At 45.9% G+C, this 13,999-nt stretch overlaps 1 protein-coding gene across 2 annotated transcripts in view; it reads right to left on the bottom strand.

The window, feature by feature from the left end:
- CNDP2 (carnosine dipeptidase 2) overlaps positions 1 to 13,999 on the bottom strand; it is a 171,184-nt gene that overhangs the window by 63,904 nt on the left and 93,281 nt on the right. The window contains exons 1-2 of one of the 2 annotated variants that reach the window (XM_086965228.1): positions 6,075 to 6,457; positions 5,663 to 6,033 (exon numbers count right to left, since the gene is read on the bottom strand). In XM_086965228.1, the coding sequence (XP_086821354.1) occupies positions 5,663 to 5,857 (195 nt within the window). In that variant the 5' untranslated portion in view covers positions 5,858 to 6,033; positions 6,075 to 6,457. Of the gene's footprint in view, positions 1 to 5,662; positions 6,034 to 6,074; positions 6,458 to 13,999 lie in introns of those variants that run through there. The other variant, XM_086965227.1, reaches the window with a different exon arrangement.

Below are 13,999 nucleotides of genomic sequence, written 5' to 3'. Positions count from 1 at the left end.
TTTCAGCCGATCATGGCAAGGGGTGTCAGAGGATAGGGGGAGTACCTGGGGTTCTTGGTGCTGGCTTCACTGGCTCGGGACCGTGGGGGTCGGGCCTGGGCTAGTTTGGAGGTTGGTTTCTGGGCGGATTAGGGGCAAGAGGTCTTGTGCCGCACGCAGGAACTGACATCGCGGAGTGGCAAGTAATTGTGAAAGTTATTGTATACAGGGAAGGACGAGGCGGTGTCTTGCGGTAAGTGACGCGCGTCGGAATGGGATTGTTGTCAATTGACCATGGTGTATACCAAAGACTACAAGTCCCAGCATTCTTGGTGTTATTAGTTACCCCTAGAATTACCCCGACACTGCACTCATAGAGCTCCACATTGCAACCCACTATCTCTCTTCAAACACTGCCCCGTCCCTGCTGCCAGTCTCGTCCCTTTCACCTTTCTCATGTTACAGCGCACGGAGAAGACCACACACAGCCCGCAACCTCAGCCCGGGAGGACTTGTGCACAGGGAGGGGTGTCGGGAAGGGTTGGCTGGTTGTTTGGAGATTGATGGGGGCTCAGGGGAAGTTCGCGGATGCTTGGTTGGGGTCGGGAGCGCAAGGGTGGCTCAGCAGGACAATGGGGAGGGGTGTTCGGTGGGGGTGCTGGTGGTGGCCTAAGTGGAACTGCCGACAGTAGGGTGATGGGAGCGGGGGTGCCACGCAGACAGTTGCCCTAAAAAATAAGGGGAAGAAAATGGATAACTGCGCGGAGGGTTTGAGGCAGGGGGTCCAGGAGAAGGGGTGTGCTCTGCACTGGGCTGGCTGGGGTAGAGGCTCATGGACAATAAGGGGGTGGGCGGGGATGCGGGCCAGGTGGTGGAAGTTTGCTGGCCAGTTTGGGGCATGCCGGACACGGAGGGAGTGAGGTCTGTTGGAGAGGTGTTGAGAGGTGCGCATCCGTCGGCGGGGGCGGCTCTCTAATTGGTAGGGGCTCTGTTTGTGGAGGGAAGTCATGGCATTATTAATGGGCAGGATGCCCATACAGCGACCAACCTCAAATTATTCACAGCGTCGAGGAGCAGACCATTCTCGTAGGCCTTGGGGAGTGGTAATTACAGGAGGAAGGGAGCCGGCGCAAGGCCGGGGAAAGGGTGACACATGATTTATTTTATTTTTTTATTGACGGATTACATGACGGATCAGTCAGCTCAGCAGTTGTCGAAACTGACTCACCTCTACAGGCCAAATCGCCCTGCACTCTGTCCCGAGTCCCGACTCCACCGAGGAGAGCGCGTGGTGGCGTGCTACGTCACTGCTGCACTTTAAGCAGCACAGCGTGGGGGCAGGCCAGGGCCGTCATTGGTAGCGCTTTCGCGCGCTACAAGATTGACGGCTCTGGCACCCAAATAGGCAGCGCACCACAACACCACCACCACTAAGTTAGGTGGTGCATGCATGCTGCCCCCTAGAGCCTTTTACCGCGCACCGCACCACCTGCACTCGTATCATGCTGCCCCCTAGAGGCTTCACATGCTACTGCACCACTGCCAGATAGCACTCGCCAGGCCGGTCAAGTAGGCCTTGAAACTGACTCGACCTTCACAAAATTCACTCGCATTTGCGAGCGGGCGAGTACATTTGTCGAGCCCTGAAGATCTATTCTGAGATCAAGTAACCTGTTGATTTTGTTTAATTATCTGTTGTGGCTAATTTACTTATTTCAAATGTTACTGACCTAAAGAATAGAGTTGATCTGAGAAAAGCTATTCAGTAATGAAGGAAAGCTAACAATTATCTTACTCCAGGTCCTCATTTGATAATTGTTCATGACAAGTATTCTGGTCCTTTTCAGTACAGAACAAGAGCCATCGGAGGACCTATTGAGATTAGTGTGGTAGCGGAGGTTATTCTGTGATATAAGTTGAGATCACTTAAATAACTTGAGGTCCAACACGTTTGCGCTATGACACAGTCATCAGCAACAAAGAGTTGCTGTGTCTTGCAAATCTTAGGTTTAGAAACAAAAAAAAAGAAAAAAAAATTGACAACTTAATGGTTTCACTGAAGTGAAAATAAGAAACCACCTTTGGCAGGAAACTGGGCAATTCACCCCTGTGAATCTGGATGAAAGGCACCTCCACTGTTACGTTCTGCAACTCATTAACCCTTCACAAGAAGTGATTCTCAGTAGGAATGCTGCCTTCCAAGAGATATTGCATTTCACATGACTAATTGCTCAGTGTCCAAGGATTCTAGAGAGGACACCACTGAGGTCCTATGTAGGGACTGGCAGTGTCTTTGGCAGAACAGGTCTTTTAAAACAATCCACGAATGCTTTGAAGACTGGATTGTTTTTATAATAAAGATGTAGGCTGTCTGTTGCGCATATAAGGAGATTCTGCAGCGAAAATTAGCCTAATGGATGTAAACGTCAACTTTGCCTTATGAAAGTGATACAAATACATTTCTTGCACCAATACCTAAAAAAAGATGTCTGTTTATGCAATAATGAAAAAAATTGCCACTTTGCCTCATAACAAGCTTGCATGGTAGGTTAGCATGGCTCACGCAGGATTAGCATACTCATCTGAAGTTTGAGGTACCGAAAACCTAGGACTTCAGTAAATACCTTAATTCACTTCCTTGGATGCCTCATTTAACTCCAATGCTGAGTTAGAAGATGTGCTCTGATGGGCAGCTTCTTATTTGTGTGGACAGACACCTCCAGAAGAACGGAGTACCAAGGCTGGCTAGATCACATAGGTGTAATGGAAAGGAGCATCTGGACATCTGCTTGAGCTACCTCACTACAGAACGGGTCAAAGATAGTGGTGCAAAGGCGCAGGAAATTCCCCCTAGCAAGTTCACCCACAGCACAATGCCCACTGCCCATCGACTGGGTTTGTGTACCTGAATGTAAACATTGAGAATTTCATAATATTTTTTGCAGCAGCTAACAGATTGACAATGTGTACTCCATCTGTGAAAGGAATACTTGGAGGAGGGGGGATTAATCTTGCAGTTGTGTACTTTTTGATGCATCCTGCTTAGTAGATCTGCAAAGTCGTTGTCCACCCCCGCAGATGCTCCACTATGTGCTGTAACAGAATGAATAGCCCAGTCCTAAATCGACTGGGCCATAGCAGAGGATTGAGGTCATGTGGTCTGTCCTCACTAAAATGGTTTTCTTTTGGATTAGCGCAAAAAGCTTAGCGCCAAATGAAACATCAGCTCTATGAAGTCAATACACCAATTGATGCTCTTGTATCCAGGTACCGTGAACAGTCCTGTTGTTCAGATGAGCTCCAGGTCCCCCGGATTATGGCATCTGTGGTAATGGTCACCTGTGCCTAAGGGCTCACAAATGGGCTGGTGAACATGTTCTTGTTGTTGGTGTTGGTGTTCCACCATGTGAGACTGTTTAACTCTGGCTCTACCAATAAGATCTTCCCACTGACACATTGCTTGTGACTATTGCATGACAGACACTCCTGCGGTGGACGCATATGAAACAAAGCATTCAGCACTATGGCAATTCAAGAGGCCACGATACCCCAACAGTTTCATGATCATTCACACTGTTCAAGGAGGCAATGTCTGAAAGAGGCAGCAACCATCACCCTCTTGATTGAGACAAGTTTTGTCTGTGATAGTTTAAAACTGCTCCCAAAATGACCTGAATCTATTTAGAGCAGAGAGGAGACATTTTGGTATGGACAAGCATATTCAGGAGAAACACAGCTGCAGGAGTGTGCTCTAGGCATTTCGGACAGCTCTTTAGCAGCCAATAATCCAGATATGGAAAAACATGAATGATGCTGTGGAGCCATTGTATTGTGACTACCGACAGGCACTTGGTTTGTAAAGTCACTTGGGGCTGTTGTGACACCAAACACCAAACACTAGAACTCTGAACTGTAGTATTGTCCACTTACCGCAAACCTGAGCTAGTAATTGTGTGCCAGATGAATGCATCCTAGTCACAAAGGGGACGGGGTCGCCTTCCCATTTGCAACTCCATTACCACCCTCATGAAGAGGGTGGTAAATTGAAAAGTGTTTTGAGACAGCAATTGCGGTTGCAAAACATTCATACATGGCTCGTGAGTCGCTATTAGGAAGGGCGTGCCCCTTCCTAATAGCAAGTTGCAAAACACTATTTTGCTTGTCACAATTTTTTGCGACTCGCAAATAGTGTTAGTACATTGGCAATGTAGGTTTTTGCATGCGCAAACGGGTCACGTAAAAACTGGGCGTACATCTGGCCCCCAGTACTTAATTTGAGGCGATGGACGGGGCCCACAGCCACTCTTTTTTGGGGACTGGAACTTTTCTAATCACCCAGCTTTGATCAAGAACAAGAGAGAAAGGCCTACAAGGAGGGGAAATGGTGGAAGACAAAGATGGGGAAACCAGTGGCAATGGGAGAAGGCATGGACGAAGAACAACCTGCAAGAGTGAGATAACGGTAGAGTGAGTGTACCGTGATGAATGAAGGAGGCATGCAGTGGAATCAAGACTTTAGTGTCTTGGCTTCTGGAAACCATGACATCCTGAAGCGCTGGTGGTGGCTCCACAGGAAAACATTAGGCACAGACATTCTTTTACAAATTAATTAAAACCTTTTTGTCCCGCTGGGTGGGGTAAGGGGGTACCAAATCAATGGCATCTTTGCTGGGAAGTTCTTGTATTTCCTCTTCTAACAGTCAATATTGGATTGATTGTGTGGTGGTGTAGCAGAAAGTTTGGTTAGTGCAGAACTATTGCTCAACAATAGATAAAACACTTGTCTAAGGTTATTTCCTCCTACTGTGGAAGGAATAAACTAATTCACCTCCTGAAATGGCTTATGTGATTGGGGTGAATGCAGGATACGCCACTGCTTGGAGGTTGAGGAGCCCTTTCCAGAACCCTCTGAAAGGTTTATTCTACAGCCCCCTTACACAAATGGCTTCTCTGCTCGTCCTTCCTGAAAGAGCAGATTCTTTTGGAACCCCAAACACTGCTGTATTATTGCAGCTTTCACACTACCTCGTGCCAGTTAGTGTTGAAACTCATTCTTGGCAGGTTGAGTCTAAAGTATGGTTGTGGCAGTACCATACCCTTTTTAATCATTTCCGCCTAAATAACTGGCTATGCCGAACATTCCGTTCTAGAAAACAAGTCATCTGTCAAAGCAGATTGTGGGCCAAATTGTGCTAATTGGTTTGCTAGCCCTGTCACTGGTGATCCATATGCCTCCTTACTGCATAGTGCAAAATCAGCAGCTTCAAGTCTGTACTCCGTATTTGTTAGATTACCCTCTCCATGTAATATTTAGAATAAAAACTATATTACATATCAAACGGTTTTCACAATTTCAAATAATATGTGCAAGTCGGTTTGATAAGAACATGGAAGTTTCAACAGCCCTATGCTTACATGAATTGTGGCCAAACGCAATGGCTTTGGTTTTCCAAAACTTGTTCACAAAGAAAAATCGAATACAACTTCCAGGGGAATTTAATGTATACCATTAGCCTTGTAAATCATTACTCTCAGCACAATAAATCTGAAGCAACACGCTCTACTAAAATCCGGAACACAAGTGGATATGTGTCAAAAAATAAAATAAATAAATAAACATAGCTCTTACGCAAATATTGGCGCTCGTTGGAACATTCAGGTTTTCTAAGTTCAATGACAGTACCTTTGTATTGTGAAGCAGTCGTTTTGTACCAATGTCAGAAGCGTAGTCTTGCAGGTCAAAATCTATTGCCTGATAAATTTTCTCTTCGTCCTTGAGGAGGGGTGCCACAGCCTCATAGATGCCCGGAACCAGGATTTTTCCTTTCCTGTCAACCAGTGAATCTTTAAATACAGACAAAGCACACAAATGGATCATTTTCACTGAAAGTAATTAAGGAGAACAATTTCCACTTCTCGCTGAAAAGCGCAAGAAAGGCATGGATAGAGCTGTAGTAACAGGGATAGGGAACAAGAGAGCTGCACAAACTCTTAGCAATTCCTTCACTTTCAAACAATATAGGAGTCCCTAGTCATGACTGCATGGAGGGTCAGCTCCAAGCAATCTGGCAATGTATTCGACGTTTATCTGATACTTCCAGGACGAGAAAAACCCTAAATAAATAAATGAAATCCAGCAGCTGATATTAGCCTAAAGAATCATGCCCAGATCCAACCATGCTTTATGGGGAACCGTCACCGCAGCCCTAAGGCTTCACTAAGATCATAGATTTACAAGCACACTATAGCTATTGAATAAACCGGTGCTAACCTGCACCAAGACTGTCACGGGGTCAACCCACCCACAGCTACTGAAACTCATCCTTGAAATGTCTTGCTTCCCTCCCAAACTCAAGCCATCACCAACATGGAGTACTTTGAAGTTCCCCACACCTTGCATCTGCCTCAGGGTGGTTGCCTTATTTTGACATGTCGTAAAATCGAATTGGTGTTGGAAACACTGGTCCACACACTATACAACTGATCAGCACTCCCATCCACTCATATTTTTCCCCGTCCCCTGCTCTTTATATACATGTCAAATCTGTAAGACTTCTGCAGCAGTTGCTGTATATTTATTACTAGCCCTAGATTGATCACTTCCCTTCCTCTTTTGTTACCTATGTTCTCTGTAATGTTTGAGTTGCTGGATTTCATTATGCGATACTTGCAAATTGCCCCATCAACCTCTACGAGTAAGAGAAGCACTGCATAAAAAGAATTACTAATACAAGAAATAGCATTCTCACATTACACTGTTACAAGAATTTATAGCTACCATACTCATTTGTGGTTGACACAGGAAATTAACACACATGAAACATGTGGAATTCTAAATGAAATAAGCAAAACTATGGTTATAAAGGAAAAAGGAGAGCATATCACACTTCAGATTCCACTGCAATCTCATGGACCTTCCCAGGTGACTGATGAAACCTTCATCGGTCTTCTCAGTCTCCTCTACTTCCACCACCCCCTTCTTTTAGTTATGGTTTCAAACTATTTTGAATAGGCAATGGGCTGGCAGTGAAGGGTTTAGCATGAATGCAAGATATGGGAGGATGCACCAAAAACAGCAACTACAGTTTTTGTACTTTTGTTTCCCCATTTGAGTTTTAAGTCCTTCATGTCAGCCCTAAAGGATTGCTTCAGCAGATTGATGATTGGGCAAAAGATTTCCCCTTTTTAAGCAAGCACTGGCAAAGGTCTGGCTTCAATGTGCCAGCACATTTAAACACAGGCATGTACACATGTATATTAAAGCCATAATTTGGCTTTGTAAATGTGGAGAAAAACTAAGTGACAAAAAAAGAGCGCTTCAGTACAGAATACATATAGGAATTCAACGTAATGTGATAGAGTGACGATTGAGTATACTTTTCAGATGTTGATCAGTCCAACCGAAACACTTCCTAGAGGGCAGAATGGTAAACCAAAACGGCCTGAAGTGCAGCAAAGACCCCTCAATATACGCTTTAAAAAAATTAGGGACAACAGAGCTGCATGTTCACGAAAGCCCTAAAGCATGTGAACTGTTTTGATTGGGAATGAATGAAAAGAATTAATTAAATGGAATGGAATGAATTAATTGAAAATGAATGAGGGATTTGTAGGGCATGCGGCTACTCCGAAGAATGTCCTGGTCTAGAGAAGGGAACATATGGTACGCACTCAGAAACCAGGAACTTACTGCCCAACAGAGAAAAGAAAAGTCTTTCATTTTCTACGGATGTGGCCCCAAGGTGGAATCAGACGGGATTCATATGTGAGCTCATTCCAGGCTTTGGCGCACGAAAAGAGAAGGCTTTGCCGCCCCTTCAGTCACGCTTAAAGTGAGGAAACGTCAGCAGCGAAGCAGTAGCTGAACGCAGCATTCTGGAGGGGGCTGACGGAAGACAAAGTTCTTCGCCAGATAGCCAGTAAAGAAAAACTTCCTTATGGACCAAGACCAGGGGTTTCAAGAGAATCAGTTTCCTGATGGGTAGCCAATGGAGGTCTTTCAAAATCAGCAAAATGGAGCAACGCCTAGGCACACGCAGAAGAAGTCTAGCTGCAGCATCTTTGACCACCTGCAGGTGGTTCACTAAAGCCTCCGCCAAGCCTAGGTAGAGCGTATTTGCATAATCAAAGTGCAAAGTAATCAGCAAATGGATCACAACTCTCCTAGACTCTAGAGGAAGAAATATCTTTAGTGTGCAGACCATAGCGAAGCTTTGGCCCAACACCAAAGATATCTGTGGCAGCATAGATAGGCCGTGGTCCAGCTTCCCCCTTAAGTTTCTAGCCACCGAAGATAGGGGGTGGTGGTGAGGGGAGGGCGGGTGGCAGCAGCAAAGCAGGGGGCAAAAATCTTCCCCAGTTTTGCACATCTGCTCCAAACGGGATCATTTTCATCTTCTCCACATTACATTTGTTTTGGCTATCCTGCATCCGTTAAAAAATGGCAGCCATGCAATCCGTAAAGGATGCTGCAATTGAGGCATGGGAACCATCCAAGGAAAAAAGCAAATGGGGGTAAGAAATACATTTTACAACCAAAAGTCTCGACTGAAGAGGCCAGAGGGGACAGCAAAACATTAAAAAGGGTAGGCTTTATGAAAAGCCCCGCTGGACCCCTGGCTGACTGCCTTAAACTCAGAAGGGGAAAAAAAAAAAAAGGGGAGCCTGACCTGTTGGCCACTAGACTTCAAAGTACTTACACCAGTCCCACACAATACCCCCCCCCCCCCGCCCCCCACACCGACAGCGGACAGCCGAAGTATGAGGATCAAGTGTGGGACACCCAAACAATACCCCCCCCACACACACAGCCGAAGCATGAGCAGTGTGGGACAGTGTCAAAAGCAGCAGATAGATCATTTTAGTCATGCCTTCGTTTTCATTTATCACAAGGACTCCTTTAACATATACAAGATTGGCATAAGTGCTAAACGATTGTAAACTTAGAAACGTGTTGGATGGTGTATCATTGAAAAGATTACAAAAAACAAGCCACTTCAGTCAAAAAAAATTTTAAGAACAGTTAAATATAGTGTTAATGAAGACGTTGGCTATTATAGTGCTAATTCGCACTGTGCTCCGCCAGGGCCACGATGATGAACATGCTGCAAAGAGAAAGTCTTTAACTTCTGTGTACCAACCAGAAGGTGTGTTGCACCCTGAAGCTATAGGTCTGACTCAACATTTCTCCAACTGCGGTCTATAATTTGGGGTGAGGGTCGGCTGTATCAACGAGTCCCTCATTCAAACACCAAATTCGGCTTTTTGCTTGCCCCGGAAAAAGTTAGTGGAAAACTCCGTGACATAAAATGCTTTGGTAAACACTTGGCCTTTGTGCTAAGGATAGGAAGGAATCTTTTGCAACATTTTTTATTTTTCCACACATCAATGATTAAGCAGAAGACAGATGCTGAAATCCTTCCAGGAAGCTACGCTCTAAATCCTGCCAAAAATTACATAATGCATTAATTAATGAGATGGGGTTGTGACACTGTGCATGTGTATAGAAGGTCACGGCAAATGTATCCGTACATTAATTTGTTACGCTTTTCTCACACAGCCCAGTCAACTGTCCTCAGCAAGCAGATTAGCCATCGATGCCTGGTACCATCGTTCCTTGCAAACAATTGCACAATAAACTCGAAAACCTGGAATATTTTAACAAACAGATACCCTCTATCAATCAATCAGTGACACTTATAAAGCGCGCTACATACCCGTAGGGTCTCAAGGCGCTGAGTGGGGGGGGGGGGGGGGGGTGCCGCTACTGCTCGAACAGCCAGGTCTTCAGCTTCTTCCTGAAGGAGAGGTGGTCTTGGGTCAGGCGCAGGTCGGTCGGGAGGGAGTTCCAGGTCTTGGCGGCCAGGTAGGAGAAGGACCTTCCTCCTGTAGTCGCTCTTCGGATGCGGGGGACGGCGGCGAGGGCGTGGTTGGCTGATCGGAGGTGGCGTTTGGGAGCGTAGAAGTTGATCCGGCTGTTGAGGTAGCTCGGGCCTTGGTCGTGTAGGGCTTTGTGTGCGTGGGTGAGGAGGCGGAAGGTGATTCTTTTGTTGACGGGGAGCCAGTGAAGGTCTCTCAGATGTCCGGTGATGTGGCTGGTTCGTGGGATGTCGAGGATGAGTCTGGCTGAGGCGTTCTGGATCCGTTGGAGTCTCTTCTGGATCTTGGCGGTGGTACCGGCGTAGAGGGCGTTGCCGTAGTCCAGTCGGCTGGTGACGAGGGCCTGGGTGACGGTCTTCCTGGTCTCGGTGGGGATCCACCAGAAGATCTTCCGTAGCATGCGTAGGATGTTGAAGCATGCCGAGGAGACGTTGTTGACTTGCCTGGTCATGGAGAGGGAGGAGTCCAGGATGAAGCCCAGGTTGCGTGCATGGTCTGTCGGTTTGGGTGCGGTGCCCAGGGTGGGAGGCCACCAGGAGTCGTCCCAGGCGGAGGGTGAAGAGCCAAGGATGAGGACCTCAGTCTTGTCAGAGTTCAGTTTCAGGCGGCTGGTCGTCATCCACTCGGCTACCCCTTTCATCCCTTCGTGCAGGTTGGCTCTGGCGGAGGCGGGGTCGTTGGTCAGGGAGAGGATCAGCTGGGTGTCGTCGGCGTAGGAGATTATGCTGAGGTTGTGTTTGCGTACGATGGCCGCGAGGGGGCTCATGTAGACGTTGAAGAGGGTGGGGCTCAGAGATGATCCTTGAAGGACGCCGCAGATGACTTCGGAGGCCTCTGACTTGTACGGTGGTAGGCGGACTCTGTGTTCTTCCGTCGAGGAAGGAGATGATCCATTCCAGCGCCTTGTCCTGGATTCCGATGTTGCTGAGGCACCGTACTAGGGTGCGGTGGCAGACCGCGTCGAATGCCGCGGAGAGGTCTAGGAGGATGAGGGCCGCTGTTTCTCCATTGTCCATCAGGGCTCGGATGTCATCGGTGGCGGCGATGAGGGCGGTCTCGGTGCTGTGATTGGCTCGGGATTGGTTTGGGCATCCAAAGGTGAATTATTTTTGAATTCTGTTCTTGAATTGAGAAAGCTATAAAAGAAAGCAGCACAGAACACATCCAAACACCTGCAACAACAAAAACTTCCCAAAAAGGCACAAAAAGATCCTAAATGACAGAAACAAAGAACTCTCAGGATGGTGCCAAGTCCATGGTTTACTTAGGCGTGTGGGAATGAGTCCACAGAAACACTAATTAAACTGAAGCAATGCACATTTTACATAATCCAGCTTCTGGAAGTGGGACTTTCATACATCTGAAAACAACCTTGCCATTGGGCTCGGTGCTATCATCATTGCTGGAAACATTACTCCATCACTAAACACTCAGTTTGGATGGGAAATGTGAGAGTAAACTTTACGGATCAGACTAAATTAGCACACAATATTTATCCAAGGAGACACAATGGGTTTTGGAGGGTTGCATGTAACCGATTCTTTCCCATCCCGCTCAAGCCTATAGGGGAAAACCTCTAATTTTCCTACGGGCAGATACCAGTGATCATAAGATTGGTTGTTTCATAAAGGACCAGGGAAACCAATGGCTGTGCCAAACTCTTTAAGGTGAAAGGAAAAACAACTGATGGACAGCGCAGATTCACATAACACAAATTAAATGTCCTCTGTAATTTGGCAAAGTTGGTGAAAGCACAATTGGGCCAATCTGTGAAACCCATGAACTTAAAGGTTTCAAATCTAGCTATGTGAAAGAAACCCACTTAAAATGCGGCCAGCAATTTCACATGTATAGTAATGTGTGTGTATATATCATAAATCAAAAGAGTCACTTCACAAGGAAAGAGCCGCTGCAGGTAGGTAATCGTCCATTAATCATTCACGCAGGATGCACGCAAAGTGAAACACAAAGTCTTCATTAATCTCCTTGCAAAACGAGTTTCAAATCCTTTCGATTCTTCTTCAGTGGCAGCAAATTAATCAGAGTTCAAACCGGAAAGTGCAGCTATTTAATGAACAGGACATCCCTTTGCTGGCCGTGGTCTATCTGAAGCATCCTGGTCTTCGTAGTTGCACTTCATAACACTCCAGTGAGCCCGGTCTGAACAGGGTGCTAAATACTTTCTATAACATCCCAAGTGGGTCGAGGCACAGTCCTTGCTTCAACTTGCTGTTAATAACAGTCTGCGTGCCATAGGCTACCTCACCATGCTTGATAACGCTTGGTAGCATATCACGGTGAACGCCATTATCGTGGCGGGGTTCTCTGTGACCGAGGCAGGCCGCGAACATCATAAATCAAGAGAGTCACCTCACAAGGAAAGAGCCGCTGCAGGTAGGTAATCGTCCTTTATTCATGCACGCAGGCTGCACGCAAAGTGAAACACAGAAAGTCTTCATTGGTCTCCTTGCCAAGTTGACATGAGCTTCTTAGAAGTTTAAACAACATTTTTCCTTTCTGCTGCCTTTTGCACACTGCTAAACTCTAAACATTTATTATAGTGTGTGCAGAGTGTTTTGCTTCACAAGAGAATATGTTTTTCTATATTAGCAGCCTTGCTTGGTAAGCTTTGCCTGCACAGTGAATGCAGAGGCCTTCAAGGTGATTTCAATACAGTAGTTGTTCAGACAGATCAGCGTACGTTCTAGACATAACATATATGCAGCTGTGGTCACCTCTGATTTTGGCGCGTTTAATAATGCACTGCGTAGGCATGATCACACACACTTTGAGCACATTCACATGCTGAGAGCTGGTGCAGAATCTGACGTGATCCATTTCTGCTAGTCCTAGAGGTATGGGGCCGCCGTTTTAATCCCAAGAGACCTTCTGTAGATATAAAATAACCTACTAGCAAGGGAGGGTGAAATAAAGGTATATTTTAAACCGGTTTCCATTTAGCATTGTAACATGCTTTCTCCCTTTGTTTTTTATGGAATAGCAACTATGCTCATAATCTTGTTGCTTATAATACGACTGCTTGTATTAGCTAAGATACTGCGCATGAGAACATGGTGTTAGAAATAAATATTTCAAACTTGCACGGGTCCTCTTTTACTCCCTATTTTGGACTTGTATGAGAGTATAATGCGAGTGTTCATGTGTTCCACATTGCCGGAGGTATTCAAAGTTCCATGTTCTGGGTTGTCTAATCATTGGTGTTATGGAAGAGCCAATGAGACACTGATGCTAGTCTGGTAATGGATGCTTGATACTAAGGTGAGTTTTGGCACACCCTAATTCGCTGGGGTCCCACGTCTCTGTGCACAGTTCTGTGTAGGAGCAGAATCCCTGCTCCAGGATCAGATCCTGGACAGCCAGCCTTACTCTCTAGACCGAGTTAATGGAATATTGTATTACGCTAACCACTGGAAAACATGGACCATAATCTGAACAGAAAGGGCATTCAATAGGTGCACAGCAGGGCAGTTGAATAAATATGGCAAAACACCTCAGAAGTACACAAACAGCCCACAAAAGGTAAGTGGCGTTCTAGCTAGATAAGGTGATAAGATCTTAGCTTACAATATATCTATATCCCCAGACAAAGTCCATGCATTTGGATACGCACTCCTCCAGCCGGTGATTTGTCAAAATCCTTTAATTCAAAGGGAATAGGCATTGTAAATCTGTTCATTTCTGTCCTGATGCCAGACACATTTCAGAGCTTTCGAGCGCTTTCCTCAGAGGCAGTTTGATTGCATTAAGTTTCACTCTGCTCACCACAGTTCCCTACATGCTTTAAACATTTAATTAGGCCTCAGGTGTGCCTCTCTAGATAGATCGTATTTCAAATGCACGTCGGAACTTGCAGTTCAATTCAGTTGACTTTTTAGCCTCCAGTGGTTTATGTGTGCATTTCAAACCTTTTTCCAGGACTAATAACTGCCCTCCAGAGGGCTTCAGAGTACACATCCTGTTCCCCACAATTATGAACCAGCTGCACAGTCATGTATTAAAAGACTTTGACAAATCACCGGCTGGAGGGTTGCGTCTCCAAATGCATGGACATTGTCTGGGGATATATATTTTCACAGAAAAAAAAAAATAGGTTTCAGGGGTGTTATAGTTAGCTGGACAT

This window comes from Lissotriton vulgaris, chromosome 4_1 (genome assembly GCF_964263255.1).
Source record: "Lissotriton vulgaris chromosome 4_1, aLisVul1.2, whole genome shotgun sequence".
Classification (NCBI taxonomy): Eukaryota; Metazoa; Chordata; class Amphibia; order Caudata; family Salamandridae; genus Lissotriton; species Lissotriton vulgaris.
This window is presented reverse-complemented; position numbering and strand designations above follow the sequence as displayed.